Below are 20,929 nucleotides of genomic sequence, written 5' to 3'. Positions count from 1 at the left end.
GCAGCCTTAGCTCTTTTAAAAATGTGACCCTAGACTTTTGAATGATGTCTCAGTTTCAGTATTAGCATTGAAAAAACTTTATATTTTATGGTTCGAAAACTCTCATACAGCAGTACATTCACAAAAGTTATCAATCACAGGCTTTTAGGGCCACACAGGACTAAACATCCCAATTATACGCTACAGTGATGTCTCTTCAACAGGAAATGACCTGAAATTACATCAATAAGAGCTGGATGCCCATAGGCAGTCATCACAAAGTTAGTTTAATTGTGTTTACAGATCAATGTTTGGTCTAACCCAGTACAAGTACAGCTACTGTTACTGTTCATAAGAGAATTACATAAACAGTCTCATTACACAAGCTCCTACAAGAGGATGCTGATGTTAAACAAAAACAACACTGGTAACAGAACAAAAAAAAAAACATGACATACAACTGCTCCTTTATTCCAGTGGTTATTAGATTATTTATTGAGAAATTCAGGAAAAAAAAAAAAGTGCATAAAATATTTCTTGAACAAGGTATCCTCAAACAAATGAATGTTTTGCAGAAAAGTTAGTAAAGTAAATAAATCCTACTCAGGTTATTTTGAGTGTAAAGTAAGAGTAAATTGAAAGAGAATGAAATGTACATTATGTACAGATAAAGTTGTCAGGATTCCTTTGTTGCCAGTTTCCATCGTTGAAGCCACTGCTGGAAAGTCAGTCCCTCTCTCTGCATTTCTGGCAGGGCAAACTGACCAGGCTGCTCCCACCTGTACAGGCACAAACAGTGCATTAGTTTGATTAAAAATCATACTTTGGGATCAGTATTGATGCTTTAGCTTTGACACTACACTACCAGTCAAAAGCTTTTGAACAGTAAGATTTTAAATGTTTGCTCTTCTGCTCACCAAGCCTGCATTTATTTGATCCAAAGTATAGCAAAAACTGTAAAAATCTGAAATATTCTCACTATTTAAAATTACTTTTTTATTTGAATATATTTTAAAATGTAATTTATTCCTGTGATTTCAAAGCTGAGTTTTTTTGCATCATTACTCCAGTCATATGATCCTTCAGAAATCATTCTAATATTATGATTTGCTGCTCAAAAAACCTTTATGTATGTATGTGACCCTGGACCACAAAACCAGTCTTAAGCTGCTGGGGTATATTTGTTTTGTAGCAATAGCCAAAAATACATTGTATGGGTCAAAATTATTGATTTTTCTTTTATGGCAAAAATCTTTAAGAAATTAAGTGAAGATCATGTTCCATGAAGATATTTTGTAAAATTCCTACTGTACATGTATGAAAACTTATTTTTTGATTAGTAATATACATTGTTAAGAATTTTATTTGGACAACTTTAAAGGCAATTTTCTCAAAATTTTGATTTTTTGGAACCCTCAGATTCCAGATTTTTAAGTAGTTGTATCTCGAACAAATATTGTCCTATCCTGACAAACCATACATCAGTGAAAATCTTATTATTCAGCTTTCAGATGATGTATAAATCTCAATTTTGAAAAATTGACCCTTATGGCTGGTTTTGTGATCCAGGGTCACATATTATTATTCTGCTTAGTAGATTTTTCCAGGTTCCTTTGATGAATAGAAAGTTCAGAAGAACAGCATTTATCTGAAATAGAAATTTTTTGTAACATTATAAATCACTTTTGGTCAATTTAAAACATCTTTGTTAAAAGTATTAATTCCTATAATTTCTTTAAAAAAATAAAAATTATACTGACCCCAAGCTTCTGAATGGTTTAGTGTATATAATGTTACAAAAGCTTTGTATTTCAAATAAACCCTGATCTTTGGATCTTTCTATTCAAAGAATAATAAAAATAATAATAATAATAATATTGATAATAAATAAATAAATAAATAATAATAATAATAATAATAATGTCTCTTGAACAGGAAATTGGCATATTAGAATGATTTCTGAAAGATCATGTGAAACTAAAGACTAAAGGAATAATGCTGAAAATGTAGCTTTAAATCACAGGAAGCTGTTATTTTAAATAGTAAAAATATTCAATTTTACTGTTTTTGCTGTACAAATAAATGCAGGCTTGGTGAGCAGAAAAGAATTCTTTCCAAAATATTAAAAAACTGTAATGTATAAAAAAAAAAAAAAAAAAAAAAAAAAGTTCTCATTTTTGAATTCCTGTTTAGAAAACTTTCCTGCTTTTAAATAATCTCTATATGAAACGCTATAAAACTGTGTGATTTGACTATTCCACACATGTTGGAAACATCTGAGAGCATGTAAGTCTTACCAGTGTAAGATGGCAGTCTTCACTTGTTCTGTGTAAAGCAGGCCTTTCGAACACCTCTGCGTGAGCTCACGGGCCCGTGGGAGCAATGTCTGCAGAATCTCTTCATCTACCATCTTCACACGCTGCACCAAAGCTGAAACAGACATCAAAATAGAATTCTCTCATAGCAATAAATCTAGGCTCTGAACACTCACAAAAATGTTCATTTTGGGAAAAAAAAAAAAAAGTGGTCCAAATTTAAGGAAACTGCCTTAATGACATACTCTGCTGATCGGGCGATGGTAGCTGTGCTGTCAGCTTCTGCACGTCTGCCGATGACTCTGAGAATAGCTGAAGAAGTCTGTGCAGGTTTCTTAACTCCAGCCTTAGAGCTGCAGCCTGAGACCACAGCTCTTGTGGGGCCTGGCAAAGACAGATGAGACTCACACCATTAGTTTTTGCTACATTTTCAATAAAAAAAATGGTTGATATGGATACTGTTGATCTTGGACAAACATTTAATCTCTATATATGATATAAACCATCAGAAAGGTGATACTAAAGCCAATGTGGTGATACTAAAGCCAAGTTCACACTACGTGACTTTAAATGTCAGAAGATCGCTGTGCTGTTCACACTACTTGACACTACGCAAGTGATCCACAACAGGGGGTCACACACACTACACGAGCTGACAACACCTGTCACCCTACGACTCCATCAAGTCCCCAATCCACATTTTGTCACGAAAATGGACGTCTGAAAGAAATTAACGCAATGATCTGTTTGGAAATATTTCTCTCCATTTCTTGTGTCCACATTTTTCTTAAAGGAGAAGTCCACTTCCAGAACAACAATTTACAGATGAAGTACTCACCCCCTTGTCACCCAAGATGTTCATGTCTTTCTTTCTTCAGTTGTAAAGAAATTGTTTTTTGAGAAAACATTTCAGCATTTTTCTCCATATAATGGACTGCTATGGTGCCCCGATTTTAAACTTCCAAAACTCAGTTTAAATGTGGCTCAAAACGATCCCAAATGTGGTTGTAAACAATCCCAGCTGAGGAAGAAGGGTCCTATCTAGTGAAATGATCAGTTATTTTAATTAAAAAAAAAATACAATTCAAATACTTTTTAAGCTCAAACGCTTGTCTTGTCTTGCTCTCCTTGAACTCTGTGTATTCTGGCTCAAGACAGTTAGGGTATATCGAAAAACTCTGATTGTATTTTCTTCCTCAACTTCTAAAATCATTTCAAAATCATCCTACATCGCTGCAGAAGTACCGACCCAGTCTTTGCAAAGTGAACATGCAAAGAAGATCAAACACCCTTAACAAAAAAGGTAAAACAGCGATATAGGACGATTGTGAAGTTGAGGAAGAACATGAGATGGGAGTTTTTCTGTCATGAACCGGAAAAAAACAAGGGAGACAAGACGAGTTTGACATTAAAAAGTATATAAATTGTATTATTTTTATAAAAATAAAAAATCGTTTCGCTAGATAAGACCCTTCTCCCTCAGCTGGGGTCATTTACATCCGCAATTTAGATTGTTTGAAGCCACATTTAAACTGCATTTTGGAAGTTAACTATTCATCCATTATATGGAGAAATGTTTTCCTCAAAAAAAGTGAGTACATTATCTGTAAACTGTTGCTCTGAAAGTGGACTTCTCCTTTAAAACCACGTTGCTGCTGATGTTGTGTCAGCCAGCCGGTCAAGATATTTAGCATGCTAGATATTTGTTTGGAATCACTGAGCCTCTTTCAGTAGTTGTTGAGTAGTTTACACATTGCAGAGTGCTGATCACCTGCTGATTTTTCCCCCCGATCACAGCCCGAGTTGTCGACAAGTTTGTTGACTTGTAAATCAGGTTCAAAATCCTGTAGTGTGAACTTGGCTTTACTGTAGGTGGTAAAACAATGGACTTACTAACTACTGCTTGATGAGCTAATAATTGAATAATTGAAGAGCGTTAACAGACTACAAGCGAGCATCTCACCATATACATGGGAAATGAAAGACTTTCACACAGTTTGTGGAAAGCGGGGGACTGTATCCGGTGGATGGAAAGCTGAGCTGCTGGTAGTTTCTGCCCTCTGCTGATTTATAAAAAAAAAAAAAAAAGGGTAGTAGGTTAAAAGTAGGTTACAAGACAGATATTAAGCTTCAGAGAATGTTTTTATTCCAATGATACTGTGATAATGCAATATTAATGTGCAAATGGGAACTAAGAAAACTTTTAACAACTTCAGCCTCTTCAGCAACTTAATGTTGTAAAGTAACAGTAAATTAACTAAAAATGGTATCATTTACAAAGGCACTGGAGGAAAAAAAAAAAAAAAAAAGCATTTCTGTAGATTTGCTGACCCCTTCATGACCCTACGATCCAGTGCAGCCAGTGCTACGCAGCTAAAATGCTTGGCCCCTTGTGACACAGAGTTGCGCAGTCCACTGCTGGCTTTAATAACACTGCCAAACTGAGGATTGAGCTTTTTTTGAACAAACTGTCCAACCTGGAAAAAAACAATAAACAAACATCATTGTATATGGGCCATTCTACAGACTTGGTCCAAAGTCAGAGTTGGAAACATCTTGAGAAGAAGAAGAAAAAAAAAAAAAAAAAAAAAAAAAAAAAAGTGTCTTTTCCCCCCAAAAACTGTATTTATGCAAACTGTATAATATCCAAGGTACACATTTCTAGTAATTTTGCAGTTAATTCTCGTATTGTATTTTTGTAAGTTTTGGAATATTTGTTCTCTCCCCAAATTTGTCACTACTGAAACACAGTAATAATTTAATTAGAAGGGTTAAACTGACCTATTAAGATTTTGCTTATATTTACATTGTAAATATATATTTTTGCTATTTTATTTAAAACAAATTCAGAGGTAAACCAGTAACAATTACATTGTTAACAGTATTTCAGGTGTATCTATGAGATTTGCTGTATTTTGAATGAAATTTTACTTTGTAAAAAGCAAAACTTGATCATACTGATTTCAGAGTTAAGGATTCATTAGTTTAAATATACATTGAACCAAAAACTATCATGACATCTTATTTAATAATTCAGTACACTTTATTTTTGACAAAACATCCCAGTGACAGTACTGCTTTGATAGCGTCCACATTACATTACAGAATTTTAACTTACTAAACTTACTTACAAAAAAATTGCATAACTTTACTAACATTTTGTTTATGACGACATGTTTCAGTCGTGACTGCTACGGTAGTGACAATTTTATGGTATAACACCCAAAAAAAACAAAGATGTCACTACGAAACCACCAAGTATTTCGGTAGTGACTGTTCCGGACCATTAGTGACAATTTTAGATACTTTTAAAGCTAGCTCGAAGATGCTAATCAGTGCATGGTTAGCTACCACAGTTCTGAACAGAGGTACACATATAAAAACTAAATGTTACGGAATAACTCCCAGAAAAGTCTTTTCAAAAGTTCATACTTTTGAACACATTTATCTCTAAATTATGGTGCCTATCTACTCACACCTTGTAGCTAGGAGAGACACAGGACATAGGAGTATTTGCTGATCATAAATGTTCTCAGCCAATGGACTAAAACATACACTGTTTCAGTAGTGACATGAAAAATGCGGGACACATTTTTTTTTACATAAAGTTTCATAATTTACAAAGAAAACCTTTTTTTTTTACTTTACTTTTTAGAATAAAAAAGACAAAAAATGTTTAAAAATTTAAAAAAAATACAAAAAGTATTTCAATATTTTCATAAGTTGAAACTTAGGGGTTAGGGTTCGGGACATTATGATTTTACATATATTAAGTTAACTGATATTTTAAATATTATTGTGGGTTTCAATAGATAATAGAAGGATATTAGTAAACATCTAAGATTTGAGTACTTAAATGCTTTTTAAAAGTGTTTTTTTTGGTTTGGGTCTACCAATGTAGAATGACCCATATATAGAAACAAACACACAAAGTACTGTTTAAAAGTTTGTCAGATCTGGGGAAAAAAAAATAAAGTACCACAGCTGTTTTCAACATTGATAATAAGAAATGCTTCCTCAAAACTAAATCAAATGAGGATTATGTGACACTGAAGACTAAAGAATATATTGCATGAGACGATACCTCTGCATGGACATGAGTTAACTCAGTCTTCACATTGGAGTTTCCCTTGATCAGGCGCCGTATCTGCTCTTGTCTTCTGTCCTACACAGAAAAACACAGCAAACAAACTCTACACTATGAATTGGCAGTCTTTTGTCAGCAATAAATACAATTACGTACAACAAGCTGTCTGAAGTCCATGACACTTTGCCACTGTGTCTGCACAGTTCTGATGGCATCCTGCCCCTCTCTGGCCTGCATCTGTAGCTGAGCGCACTGCTCTCTGATGCTGTCTCTGACTGCTGTCTGCTTCACACCCTCCATCTCCAACTCAAACACACACCTGCTCACAAACAGAATAAAACTTAAGGATTTCAGCAAGAAATTATAAAAAAGTTCATAACCAATGAGGATACAAGTTCATACGCAAATACAATTTATTACGCCATGGAGCTGTAGTAGGGCTTTTTGCTTTAAATAAGGTCTTTATGATATCAAAATCAAATCAAAAATATATTGTAGATACATCAGTAGCATCTGATACATTGTTGACAAAGGGAATTTTCACCTGGACACTGGGTCTGATCCATGTGCCCTCTCTGCTTTACTCATCAAAGCCGTGAGTTCAGTCTCCAGCTGTCCACATCTGTTGCGAGTCTGAGCCAATTCAAAATAACTCTGCTCCACCTCCTCCCAGGCCGACTGCGAGCAAACACACATATACAACCTCAGCCACAAGAGAAAGTGTGTTCAATGCAGTAAGACTACCATCTCAAATGATCACCTGTAATAGACTGCGGACAGGTGTTAAATCCTCTTCCTGCCCAGGTGACACATCTATTAGGTGATCACTCTCATAACGAAACCTGCATTAAGTCCAAATAATAAGCAATAATCAATACTATAACATGATTATTTAGAGTGAGTTTGGATAATATGCATTTTAGCGTAAAAATATACCCTAGATCCGAAATGTCACGCTCTACATTCAAAGCTGCAATCTTTTCCTCTAACACCACCTGCTGTCTGGAGGTCAAGGCTTGCAGAGCCGAAAGAACTTGGTTTGGAGGATGAGCGTGTAGAAAGTTCTGAAAATTAAACATACTGAGGTTATAATAAGGTGTTGATGTGCAAGACAAAAAAAAAAAAAAGCCTGGTATGCAGACACATAAACAAACATGCTTCCTAATGAAACGAGTGTCTTCGTCTACCTCCACCGCACTCGTCCAGTGCTGGATCACCGCTTTCCTTTGTTCATGAGTAAATCTGGATGAAAACAAATGAATTAGTATCAACAAGGCAAAAGCGCTGAAGTTCCATCTACAATATCAGCATCAAAGGCCTGTGCATCTTACTCGGTGGATGGATTCATGTTCAGTTCACTCTCTAGCAGGCCCTGTAAGAAGAGGACCCTCTCGCTGCAGAGCTCTCTTACATCTTTCTGAAATTAGATAGAAATGGTATTTCATGAGTTACAATCAGTGGAAAGATAAGTGGAACTCAATTGGAGTTAAACTGGGTAAAATGATCCAATTAGGTGAAGTAACTATCGAAAGATTAATGAAAGTTTAGTTAACAATTTTGTAACTACACCACCTAGCTTTCTCAACTGAAGGCCATTTAAATGTAGAATTTTTGAATTTCAAAATTAAAACTGACATCAGCTGTGACAAGAGGCCAAAAGGTAGCTATAATTATAATATTACAGTGTGCAACACAAACACCATTAAAGTGATAATTCCGTCATTAATTACTCACTCTCATGTCGTTCCAAACCTCTAAGACCATTGTTCATCTTCAGAACACAAATTAAGATATTTTTGATGAAGTCCGACAGGTTTCTGACCATGCATAGACAGCAACAGGACTGGCACGATCAAGGAACAGAAACGTAGTAAGGACATTGTTAAAATGCGTTGTACTTTCGTAAACCACTGATGACACATGGACTATTTTCAAGATGTCCTCACTAAGTTTCTGGGCTTTGAACGTGTCAGTTGTGTTGCTGTCTACGCAGAATCAGAAAGCTCTCAGATTTTAATCAAAATATCTTAATTTGTGTTCTAAAGATGAACAAACATCTTACGTGTTTGCAACAACATGAGGGTGAGTACATACTGACAGAACTGCAGCAACACTTACTAAAACCAAAGGATCTGCTCCAGCTTCACTGTCTGAACTGTCAGATGGCCCAAACACCAGCTTCACCTCTGCTTTCCTAGACATAAAGAGGAATAGTGTGGTTTACAGTTTTGTCATACACTACCATTCAGCTTTTTCTTTAAATAGAAATTAATGCTTTTATTTAGCAAAGAGGCACACAGCATCTAAATATGGCATACAGCAGCTTTAACACCGTTTCAATCAGTCTTTGAGAAAGCTGCAATAGAAATGTGACGGTCTGAAGGTGGCTTACTTGGACAGCTCTTCCAGGGCATGCCGTTGGGTGCCAATCATGTGTGTGTCCTGCAACAGTACATTTCTCTCCTCAGCGCAGCGCTGCCTGAAAGAATCCAACAGGATCTGTCTGTGCCTGCTCTCTGTAAAGTCCTCCCAGCTTCTGTTCACGTTCTGCTCTGCTCAGCGACAAGAGAAGATATTAGTAACAACAACAAAAAAACAAAAAACTTTCCATACTCTGATGTATTTTTAAAAAGGATAATAAACAGTAAACAGTTAAGAAATTAATTAGAGACCATTTTGATCTTTTGATGACTTAAAACATTTTTGTTTCTTAACTCTTTTCTGTACTATGCACGTAGTACAGGTGTAGGTAGCATAAAGATGAACAGAACATGCACCTTCAGTAGCAAGTTGATCCTCCACTCTACTGATTTTTGTGTCCAGTTGATTGAGTTCAGTCTGAAGGGCATCAATCTCTCTCTGAAGCTCAAGTCTTCTTGCATCTTTATTCTGATTTTTCATCTGATTAAGCTACAGAGAATAATCATAATTCATAATCTGGCTTTATGAATCCTTAGAAACAGTATAACAGATTGTAATTAAGTACTCTCTTTACCTCTTTATCTTGTAAAACTTTGTACCTTAGGATTTAGATGGTCAAGGAACAATTCCACAGCTTAAACAACCACAATTTATTAAGTAATAAAGCAGCAACGTGATTTTCAAAATTATGACAACGCAGTAGAAATATATAAATTGTGGTGGGCCTTATGAAACAACCATATTTCGTTTTATATGTCATAAAGTCAGTGTTATTTTAAAATTATTTATATGCTGTTATAATATTTAATAATACTTCTAAATAGGTTTTATTTATATATTTTCAGTTTTTATTTCAATTTTAGTTTGTTATGGTTTTAAAAATATTTATTTTACATTCATTTCTATTTCAGTCATTTAAGTACTTCAACTTTTTTCCAGTTAGTGGAAGACAACATTTTAAGTTTGTTATCAAACATTTTATTTCAGCTTTAATCTAATTAACAAAAATGAATTTTAATATTTTAGTTTTAAACAGCGATGACATCCCTGCACAAAATATACACTACCAGTCAAGTTTGACAAATGGTAAGATTTGTAAAGTTTTTTAGAGAAGTCTCTTCTGCTCACCAACCCTGCATTTATTTGACCAAAAGTACAGCAAAAACAGTAGTTTTGACATATTTTTACTATTCAAAATAACTGTTTTCTATTTGAATACATTTTTTAAATGCAATTTATTCCTGTGATTTCAAAGCTGAATTTTTAGCATTTTTAGCAAACTCCAGTCATATGATCCTTCAGAAATCAATCTAATATTCTGATTTGCTGCTAAAAAAACCAGTTATTATTACTGTTATTATGTTGAAGACAGCTTAGCAAAATTTTTAAAAGTTAGAACTATTTAAAAGTTATTTTTAAATTTTACAGTTTTTGCTTGGATCAAATAAATGCAGGCTTTGTGAGCAGAAAAGACATTAAAAACATTAAAAATCTTACTGTTAAAAACTTTTGACTGGTAGTATACATACATTTGGATATTAAAACATCACATTGTCAGAAAACGTAAAGGATACCACTGAATATTTCCTCTCATGACTCGAACGTTCCTGTAAGATATACGTTAAAGGAATATTGTACACGTTAACTAATCAAAAATAGTGCACTGAGGAACACGTATTAAGCATAGCCCTTGTCAAATCTTAAGATCTCACCTTTCCTTATGAACATGTTGCGTGATATACTTCCAGATGGAAGCTCCAGGACCGACACACAACCTAGATAAAACGTAAACACAAGATCAGTCTCAAATCGTTAATGAGGATTGATGTTATAATTCATTACAACTCACTAACGTTTTTATATAGCCGTCATCCGGGAGTCTGGCTGCTGGCAACTCAAGTTCCTCAACAGCCCAGCGCTTTAGTTCCTGACTGAGACTTACCATCTTTTTTAATAAAGTATAAAACAAACCTACAATATAAAAATCTCACATCCTCGAACGTGAAAATGACAACAGTCGAAATCCGCGGGAGACGTTTCTTCGCTCCCGTTTCTTTGCGACTTTTCCCTAACGGAGCCGATGCTGCCCCCGCAGGTCACTATATGAAAATCAGTCACTCTTCCACCCAGACCACATTAGCTTATCTGTTGTATTTGTACTATCTATACACAGTCATTTTTGTGTTGAATATACTTTTATTTTTCATTTTCTTAAACGGATTTTTTCTTTTCGTCTGCGTCATCAATATTGCTTTCATAGGATTAAATTCACTAAGTAATTAATCTTGAATAAATATTATCTAATTATAATATATAACAAGTATTTAATCTCTTTTGCATTATTAGTTTTACGTTTTTACTTGCTGGATTCATAGTAATTGTAGGCTACTTCAAAATGTCCCAAAATGTATTTAGTCAAGCAAGTTATTGTTTCACTGGCATCTTTTTTTACAGAGATGATTTGTTGTATTTCATTATTTAAACTCTTGATGAAACTATTTAAGTTTTCAAATATCACTATTTCACATTCTCTTCACCTCCACTTTTTTATCAGTAACAATTTGTATCCCTCATTTTTATTGTTACACATTAATTATTAATTTTCTGTTTAGCCAGCCATTTTTCCTTTTTTATTAATACTTCTAAACAGGTTTTATTTATATATTTTCAGTTTTTATTTCAATTTTAGTTTAAGTTACTTTATGTTTTTACAAATATTTCTTTTACATTTATTTCTATTTCAGCCATTTACGTACTTCAACTTAAGCTTTTTTTCAGTTAGTGGAAGAGACAACATTTTAAGTTTGTTATCAAACATTTTATTTCAGCTTTAATCTAATTAACAAAAATGAATTTTAATAGTTTAGTTTTAAACAGCGATGACATCCCTGCACAAAATATACACTACCAGTCAAGTTTGATCAGTAAGAATTTTAATGTTTTTTACAGAAGAAAAAATGGAAATCTTTTGTAACATTATACATGTCTTTATCATCACTTTTGATAAATTTAAAGCATCCTTGCTATATAAAAGTATTAATTTCTATAATTCCCAGACTCCACATTTTTAATGTTATAGTGTATAATGTTACTCAACTGTTTTTAATGTTAATAATAATAATACTAATAATAACAACAACAATAAAAGTTTCTTGAACAGCAAATCAGCATATTTCACACTCACTTGCATTTAACTGAAAACATTTACTTACATAAGGAAGTAGAAAACTGGCTCTGTATCCTTACCATGGTTAATCTGTGACCTAATGGTTAATATACTTCATACTTCTAAAAAATTGTGATCAGTCATCCAGTAACACTATGTACTTCCTTGTGCACTTCATGTTTAACCTGGGGCAGGACTATTCAAACTGCAAAACTGCTATCATTCTACTATTCCTTTTACTGTAATATTTGGATTGGCCAAAAGAGGGCCTTCAGCCAAAATAAATGGAAAATAAAACGTTCAGCCAAAGGGCAATGTGTATATAAGAGTCGACAGACAGCGAGACATTGAGGTTTTACTTGTCCTCTCTTAGTTTGGATCAGCAAAGCGCACGGTTTAACAACGTAAGCTACTGTCATATCTTCAATACAACCTATTTAGGCCTATTTAAGGCTTAAGAATCTAAATGGTTTAAAGTTTGTTGTTTACATTTCTGTGATTGTTAACGTGGGTTTTGGCCGTTTCAGATGTACAATGCGTGCGGTCTCCTTTTCCTTTCATTTGGATTTACCATGCTAAAGTTCATCACCTGTTACAGCGATGGAAATTTATTGGAGAGTGAATGCCGTCGAATGGACATCAGTGGTGGTCATGGGTATGTAATGGTGCACAAATACGCGATTTAAAAATAAAATAATAAATAAATAAAAATGGAGCACAATGTACTGTGTTAGTATGATTGAATTTTCCATATTTTTTAACAGGTGTTGCTTGTTTCTGTTTCTTAAACTTGACTTGTAAAGCAACCTTGGGTGTGGAAAGGCTCTATGTAAATAAAAAAAATTATTATTATTATTACTAACTTAACTGGTAAGTTCACCCAAAAATGAAAATTAGCCCATAATTTAAAATTGTCCTGGCTCTTTAAAACTTTATAATGGCAGTGAGCGGGTGTTTCTGTTAACAGCGCTGGTGAAAAAACCAGCATATGCTGGTAGGTAAGTTTTGATGCTGGTTTATGCTGGTCCTTGACCAGCAACTTGATCAGCAAAAACCAGCAAAGGACCATCTTAAACCAGCAAAGGACCAGCTTAAACCAGCATCAAAACCAACCTAACCAGCATTCCAGCATCAAAACATACCTACCAGCATATGCTGTTTTTTTCACCAGGGAGTCCAAAAGAAGTGCAATAAAGTGCATCCATCCATAAGAAAAAGTGCTCTACATGGTATGTTTTGAAGCATGCCTGCTGGTTTCAGCTGGTCCTTAGTTGGTCTTGTTTAAGCTGGTCATGAGCTGGTTTAAACTGGACCTAAGCAACTAGCTCTTGCTCAGGACCATCTTAGGCCCAGCACATGACTATCTTAAACCAGCCCATGACCAATTTAAACCGGCTCAAACCAGCAGCCATGCTTTAAAACATACCTGACCAGCCAACATATACTGCTTTTTTCAATAGAGACAAAAGGTGGATCTGTAAAGAAGACTATAGGATTTGTAGGATTTTGATATAAGCCAAGCAGAGACTGGGGGCAGCTTGTAACCGAAATGTTGTGGGTTTGAGTCCCAGGTCCAGCAGGGATTGAAGGTGGGGGGAGTAAATAACCAGCGTTCTCTCCACCATCAATACCACGACTGAGTTGAGATCCTTGAGCAAGGTACCGAGCCCCCAACTGCTCCCCGGGCAGCAATATGGCTGCTCACTGCGCCGGGTGTGTGTTTAATGTGTGTGTGATGTTCACTACTCACTACTGTGTGTGTGCACTTGAATGGGTTAAATGCAGAGCACAAATTCTGAGTATGGGTCACCATACTTGGCCACACGTCATGTCCTTTCCTTTTCCTTCTTTGCTAACGTAAGGAAAGTTTCCTTCTTTTGCTCCTCTAAACAAACGTACTGTTTTTTGCGAGATCAGCGGCGTATGTGCAATATGATAGAGAAAAGTAATTATTAGGTTTGAAATATGGATATTTTTATAACAAAAACGCATTGATTAGATGCCTTTATTCAGCTCCTGGAGCCCTTTTTTTATGGATGGATGCACTTATTGGACTTCTTTTGAACTGCTGAACAGAAACACCTGCCCGCTGCCATTATAAAGCTTGGAAGAGCCAGGACATTTTTTAATGTAACTCCGATTGGATTTGACTAAAAGAAGAAGAAAGTCATTAAACACCTAGGATGCTTTGAGGGTATGTAAATCATGGGCTAATTTTCATTTTTGGGTGAAGTAACCCTTTAACAGCTCTGGGCCAAACATTCTGACACAGATGACGCATTTACACCATGCTGTGTAGTTCGGTTTGAAGTTGTCTTTGGGCCAAAAGCGGCTACATGAATGTGAACGTTTGACAAAAAAATAATTTAATGATGTCACCGAATTTACTGGTAATTTGAAACCAATGTGTGAATGGTACAGTGTATTTGCCAGTAATTTTATGGCAATTTACTGGTATTACTGTGTAAAAATGTCATTACAGAAAATTACCAATACATTTTCTCCAGTGTACCAGCGCAAAACACTGAAGCCCCTTTCAAGATCGAACCAGAAAATAAAACCGTGACACTTTCTGAAGTGGGAACGAGCATTACAGGTAGATTTCTCACTTTATGTTAGTTTATTTTATTGGTGTAAAACAAAATGGCTTTTTAGATGTGTCATTTCAAAATCTCTGCAATCTCTTTTACCACAGTGTCGCTTTTGGCTGATCCGGCTGAATTTAAAGGTTTCATGTTGGACGCTCGTAAATGTGAAATGTGTGAGTCTGCTGGTATGTTTCATTTGATTGACCCGGACAACAGCCTACTCATCTGTAGTGTGAGTCCTGCCATGCACCCATTATACATATTAGTTAGCCTACCAATTCTTTATATATTTTGCATCATGTGTTAAACGTTAGCAGCTATTAATTCCTTAAACTAACTTGCACTGTTTATGATATGGATGTATTATCAGGGCCGTGTTGTTTCTAACTTTAATAACCTAAGAAAAAGGGTAGTTAAAGTGTTGTGGACCCCCGAAGAGGCTGGAGTGTTTTTCTTCAGGTAGTTTAACTGTGCAGCTGAATAAGACAAAATAAAACGAACATATTTTATTGCGATTCAAACTTTTAGGTTGTAAATCTGATTTTCAATTTTCTTTTCAGAGCTGCATTTGCTGAAAACTACAGTAGGGTTTGGCTAAGGAAGCGGATCATACTCCCTTCGACTGCAGCACCAACCACTGAAGCCACCAGTCAAAATACACAAGCAAGTTCAACAGGTAAGAATATATATGTGCCACATTACATGTTATGCCATTGTGCCCTAAAAGTTTCAGTGTAATAAATTTGATGTTGAATCAAATTAAATATTTCTTCATAAAGCTACATTTGTGATGTCTGTATGATGTTTTCTTTTTTAAATTCAACTTAATAACGGCTTTAAATTCTAATTTCTCAGCCAAATTTGATGTGCAATTAATTTACAAATAATTAGTTAACTAATTGCCACATTGTGTAAGTTACTTGACAGCACTATAGCGACATAAAAACTAAGCAAAGCCACTGGAGCTGAGTGAGGGAATAACTTCAGACACGTGAAGCATCTTTTACATTTATGTCTTAAAGTTTATTTTATCCACTGAATACTTGACAAGCATTGAGGCATTTCTTGAAGGACAGGAAGATTATTTAAATCAAGACAAAAGTTACACACAGTCCACAAACAAATGTGTGTTTCCAAACCCTCCTTTCCTGCCAGCCCCTAACCACAACATGTGCTTTAAATCTCAAATAATTAATGACACTCTCATATTTTCCCACAGTAACATGACATCACACATTAATATTTACAGGGCTCCTATATTCCAGCCCCTAATAACTATAACCTTAATAATTATTACATCCACTGAAAACACATAAGAGACATTTGACAAAAAAAATCTTGACGTTTGAGCTTTGGGAAGCAAAACCAAGCCATTCGATTAGGTCAGTCAACCGTTCAAATACATTTTAGTACTTCTGTAGTAAATGTACAAAGTCACACTGTGGGTTTACTATGATTACCTGTACCATGGCAACCAGATACATTGCAAAAAAGTCTGTTTTTTTCTGCACTAGCAATAAACATCCAATAGAATGCACTATAAACATGTTTGTCAACAGAGTCACAAAGTGGCCATTGATTAAGCACATTGATGAGTGAATTACCCACTGCTTTAAAACAGATATCTACTGGACATGCCACCTGATTCAACAGTTTTATTGAAATGTAAATTTTTGACTAACATGTGTTGAACTTTTTATGTCAAATCCTGAGGAAATTCTGTAGCTCTGTGATGCTTTTATTATTTCTCGCAGATACATCACAGACACAGACTGCACCACTGATTTCTGAAGCCACAAGTACACAACCTGCAACACGTGAGTGTATGTGTATATATATATATACATATATATATATATATATATATATGAAGAGTTCAGATGCAAAACCAGCTAAACGCCATCTCAGTCAAAAATGAGATAATGATACTGAGTGAATGCTCCTAATACATAGTATACGTCCATCAAATACTTTGATGTCAAATCCTGAGGAAATACTGTAGCTCTGTGATATTTTATTATTTCACACAGATACGTCACAGACACAGACTGCACCACTGATTTCTGAAGCCACAAGTTCACAACCTGCAACATGTGAGTATATATATATATATATATATTTAAACAGTATATACATAAACCGTTTTATCTAAATTTTTCTTGCAGCGCCTCCTGAGTGTGTACAATATATGGTATGTACACTATATGCAGACTTGTAAGTCATTCAAAAGACAAAAGACTTGAGAAGAAACGTCCCTTGTTGCTAGGAGACTTGTGACAAATAAAAACATTGGCTGCGTCCGAAAGCTCTAAAATGCTGCCTTTTTCATGTAATCTGTCATCTTAAATCTGCAGATTAGGTTTTGCAATCTAGCATGTCCATCTGTCACTGCTTTTTCATTTATGCCACCTTTTGTCTTCATGAATATCATTTTCACCCACTAAATCTGCATGCTGTGGTTATTAAAATATGCATCCATGATTTCCTTTTTCAGTTATGTGTTTGTATCTTTGCATGTCGGTCTATCTGTCTGTACACACATCAGAGATGTGCATTAGCACTGTTATTATTCAGTCGGCTGTGTTTTCTTGGAGGCTCTTCTCTTCTGATGATCATCAGACCAGTGTCGAAAATGGTAAGTGTGTCAAAAAAAACTGCATAAACATTAAAAATATATATTCAGTGTTTACATTATTATTATAATAAGACAGGGAGTTTAAAGTCCCCCTGTAGTGAAAATCAAGATTTTTATGTTGTTTATTTGTCTATGTGGTGTTTTTAATATGCTTTTAGACAAACCATGTGCCAGTCCATTAATCAACGCCATTGCTGAGTATTTTCTCCTTAAAACTGTAGTTTCCCAAAGGCTGTCCTAGAAATGCAGTTTGCTACGTGAATATTTTATTATGATGATCAAAGATCAGTTTTAAGGGATAAAAATTTTGACTACAGGGGGACTTTTAAATTTTGGTAACTGATGTCAGGATATGCATGTTGTCCTCCAGCTTAAATGCACAGATTCATACTGAATCCATAATGTAAAATACTTCCAATATATGCAAATTACGTCTCTCTTCACAGGCCACCATGATTGCGTCTGTCATTGAACTAGCCTCCAAAACTATTGCTGTCATCTTCATACTAATAAAGAACATTAAAGTAAGAATAATTTTCTGCTACATTGTACTTGTACTAAACTGAATATTTAGACATATCAAGATGAACTGACAACTGATTTATTTTTCCATTGCTGTGTATGTTTTTGTGTCAGTATGAGTGTGTGTGTGATAGTTTTCAGGTTGTGTTTACTGCTTTAACATTGGCTGCCATGGTTTCAGGCCTGCTACACACCATCACAGTTTTCCTTCACTGTGGACCAAGCCATGAATTGTGAGTGTAATCTTCACATATCAGTGTCTCTAGTGTCATCACTGCAGAAATGATAATGATGTTTCCAAACAGGTTTTGTCTGCCGTAGACCTTAGTCAGGGTAGCGCCGTATTTAATTTATGACAGGAATTAAAGGGATAGTTCACCCAAAAATGAAAATTGTGTCATTAATCATGTCGTTCCAATTCCGTAAGACCTTCAATCTTCAGAAAACAAATTAAGATGTTTTGGATGAAATCCATGAGCTTTCTGACCCTTCATAACCAGCAATGCAACAACCACATTTAAGGCCCAGAAATGTAGTAAGGACATTGTTAAAATAGTCCATGTGACACCAGTCGTTCAAGCTTAATTTTATGAAGCTTCAAGAATGTCTTTTGTGCACAAAATAATTACCTAAAATGATTGTTTTGAATTTAATGGTCTAAACATTTTGACTTACAGAAGGAAGTGTTGGATCTATGCCATCATAATTGTTGACCTAATAAATACTGTTATTACAGGTGAGGTTCAGTTTAGTGCATTGAAGTGTTTTGTAAAACTGCTATTCGTAGTATATATTACATTTTCCTTTTTTTTTTTTTTTTTTTGGAAATTGGTGTAGATGTAAATATTTATGTCAAATCTCATCCAAACGTATTAAAAGCTATTTCAGCTTTACCGAATTAAAAATCGTTGGGTTATAATACTCTTTTTTTTTTCTATTTGTACTGTAGCAACTGCAGTATTCTTTGGAATACGGTGCTTTCAAGACCGCTGGATGTGGATATTAATGGGAGTTTTTGTTATTTGGGAGTTCATGTTTCATCTCAGCTCAGTTTGCTTTAAACAGATGGAAAAATACCAGTCAAGAAAAAAACACGGAAGTAAGTATCCTCGGTACCAACTGACTCAAGGCACTAGAGAGATTCCCACACAAACCTCATAAACAGACTTCATGGACTTTTAAAGAATTTGTGTCATCAGTCACACCTATACACAGTTGTTTACTTCCTTATGCATGCCTCAGAACTGATTTTCACAGTAAAGAAAGGATTTAAAGAGATAGATTATTCAGCTTCATCCTACATTACATTCTGTTTATGGCCATACAGTCACATTTGTTTGCATTTGTGTGTTTTTACAGAAAATCAGGATCATATTCTGGAAAGGAGGGTATGTGAACTTTGTCTTCATATATTATATTTATGTACTTGGATTAATTCCATGTTTACTTAAGCTGCTTATTACACATGTATTTGATTATAAAATAAACCTTACAGTGTATAGCAGCTCCATACATATTTTATGGTACCGGACCATCAACATTTTCATCACCTCGCCATCTTAGGAACTCACTAAAATAACCATGCACACTGATAGTATTATGTTAAATATCACACATTAATCCTCTTTTCTTTTTTATTTGCAGATATCCCCATGGTTGTTTATGTTCATCATTTTTTCAGTGTTCAATCTAATGTTTACAGCTGCACTCATGACAGGAGTGTCTTTGGTTGAAATGGAAAATTGTTGAAGGAAAATCTGCAGATTCTTTGGTTAGTGAATATGTTATCTTATGTTTATAGGACTGAGTAAATATGGGTGCAACTTTTTACAGCCCTAATACATAAACTATAATGGAATCAGAAGTAAGGAAGGAAGTAATTATGCACATCTTTCAACTTCTTTTTTATGATTATACAGTGAAGTCCATATCACAGCTATAACAATAACGACACAGATGGACAATCATGTGAATCACTTTCAGATGGATTTTTTCCAGCTGATGAACAATAAAAACATTGACAGCCATTCAAAACACTTGAATTTTAAGCAGCAAATAACAAAACTTCAATGGATTTTACAATAAAGAGAACGTCACTGTGCGTTAGTGTGGACGCTAAAATATTATTTTTGTTTTTCGTGAGCGGGACTTAAGATTCCAGGCTTACACCTTTATTACTTTGTTCTTACACATCAACTAACTTACTGTGCAATATTAATTTGTATATGTATTTTTATGATTGGTAGATGCTGTTTTATTATTGTAGTTATTTTTTTATCATTGTTCTTTTCTATTATTGTAAGTTAAAATACTTTTTTATAAGTCTTCATTTTAATTACTCTTCCAAATGAAGTGCACTTATGTCACAATGTATGTTAAATAAAGACATTCACCAAATATTTTGTTATTAATAAAATAAATATATTCATACAAAGACAATTACCCCATAAGGTTGTGTCTCTTTCAGTGTTTTGACACCAAAACATTTACACAACTACAATCAGGCAATACTGCAATACAAAATATTTACTGAACAGTTTGAATAATATATTGTACTTCCTGATGTGTCTCGCATTCCATCAACAATCAAAATATATTAATTGGGCAAAAACCCAGTTCTCTGTTTACTTTTCTGTTTAAATGGTGAATATTCAAACCAAAGCTCAAGACCTTAATTGCTTTTACAAAACAATAAAACTGCAAAACAAGAACTTTGCACTTGTGGATATCTTATCATCTTTCTGGGGCGTTTAGGATACCTGAGTTTTGAGTCATGTCATAGGCAGACGGACAGTAAATTTGCACTAGCTCCCCCGTGTGTGTTTCTACAACTTTTTGTGTGTTTGTTTATGCTTTTAGCTACCATGTATTTGTATTCACAGTACATGGTGCCAGTTAGCTATTTTATTGTGTGCACTGATGTGAGAAAAGGGAAACATCAAAGATTTCATTAGTAGTGATAAAATACAGCTGATATGCGGAAGCTGTTTTTATCCCGAAATATCCCAGGGACTATTTTGTAACATTCTTGATTCCCCTAGACTGCTGCGATACGGTATTGGATGCGGTTAAAAGCAATACATTTATACACTGCTGAATTTTTTTTTTTTTTTAAACCGCAATTATTTTTTTCCCCTTTTTCTTTAAAATGATCCAAAGTGACAGTAATGCTACTAAAGATTTCCGTAAAGTGTTTCAGCACAACTGTTTCAACAC

The 20,929-nt window shown here is 34.7% G+C and overlaps 2 protein-coding genes across 6 annotated transcripts; one reads left to right on the top strand and one right to left on the bottom strand.

Moving 5' to 3' along the window:
• Positions 1-245: 245 nt before the first annotated feature.
• haus5 (HAUS augmin-like complex, subunit 5) lies at positions 246-10,877 on the bottom strand. 2 transcript variants are annotated; one of them, XM_051116463.1, is made up of 19 exons: positions 10,656-10,877; positions 10,515-10,577; positions 10,377-10,409; positions 9,377-9,401; positions 9,159-9,291; positions 8,774-8,933; positions 8,500-8,575; positions 7,713-7,798; positions 7,569-7,623; positions 7,318-7,445; positions 7,142-7,223; positions 6,926-7,059; positions 6,538-6,700; positions 6,379-6,459; positions 4,626-4,771; positions 4,258-4,357; positions 2,540-2,678; positions 2,277-2,409; positions 246-758 (listed from the first exon to the last, which is right to left on the bottom strand). In XM_051116463.1, the coding sequence occupies exons 1-19, from the start codon at positions 10,745-10,747 to the stop codon at positions 656-658; spliced, it is 1,932 nt and encodes a 643-aa protein (XP_050972420.1). In that variant the 5' UTR covers positions 10,748-10,877; the 3' UTR covers positions 246-655. The 2 variants fall into 2 exon arrangements, with proteins under 2 accessions (XP_050972420.1, XP_050972421.1); XM_051116464.1 differs by having other exon boundaries at positions 4,258-4,354.
• A 1,278-nt stretch (positions 10,878-12,155) lies between these two features.
• On the top strand, positions 12,156-20,282 carry LOC127170342 (uncharacterized). 4 transcript variants are annotated; one of them, XM_051118217.1, is made up of 17 exons: positions 12,157-12,372; positions 12,496-12,623; positions 14,476-14,564; positions 14,664-14,788; positions 14,927-15,015; positions 15,117-15,232; positions 16,311-16,379; positions 16,587-16,649; positions 16,722-16,747; positions 17,102-17,191; positions 17,638-17,715; positions 17,828-17,946; positions 18,391-18,449; positions 18,663-18,812; positions 19,073-19,101; positions 19,358-19,484; positions 19,633-20,277. In XM_051118217.1, exons 2-16 carry the CDS (start codon positions 12,496-12,498, stop codon positions 19,460-19,462), a joined length of 1,335 nt encoding a protein of 444 aa, XP_050974174.1. In that variant the 5' UTR covers positions 12,157-12,372; the 3' UTR covers positions 19,463-19,484; positions 19,633-20,277. The 4 variants fall into 4 exon arrangements, with proteins under 4 accessions (XP_050974176.1, XP_050974174.1, XP_050974175.1 ...); XM_051118219.1 differs by having other exon boundaries at positions 12,156-12,372; positions 14,451-14,564; positions 19,358-20,281; XM_051118218.1 differs by having other exon boundaries at positions 12,158-12,372; positions 16,311-16,373; positions 19,358-20,276.
• Positions 20,283-20,929: the final 647 nt, after the last annotated feature.

The sequence above is a fragment of the Labeo rohita genome, chromosome 8, assembly GCF_022985175.1.
Source record: "Labeo rohita strain BAU-BD-2019 chromosome 8, IGBB_LRoh.1.0, whole genome shotgun sequence".
NCBI lineage: Eukaryota > Metazoa > Chordata > Actinopteri > Cypriniformes > Cyprinidae > Labeo > Labeo rohita.
Note: the sequence above shows the minus strand (reverse complement) of the source record. Positions and strands in the feature narration are given on the sequence as shown.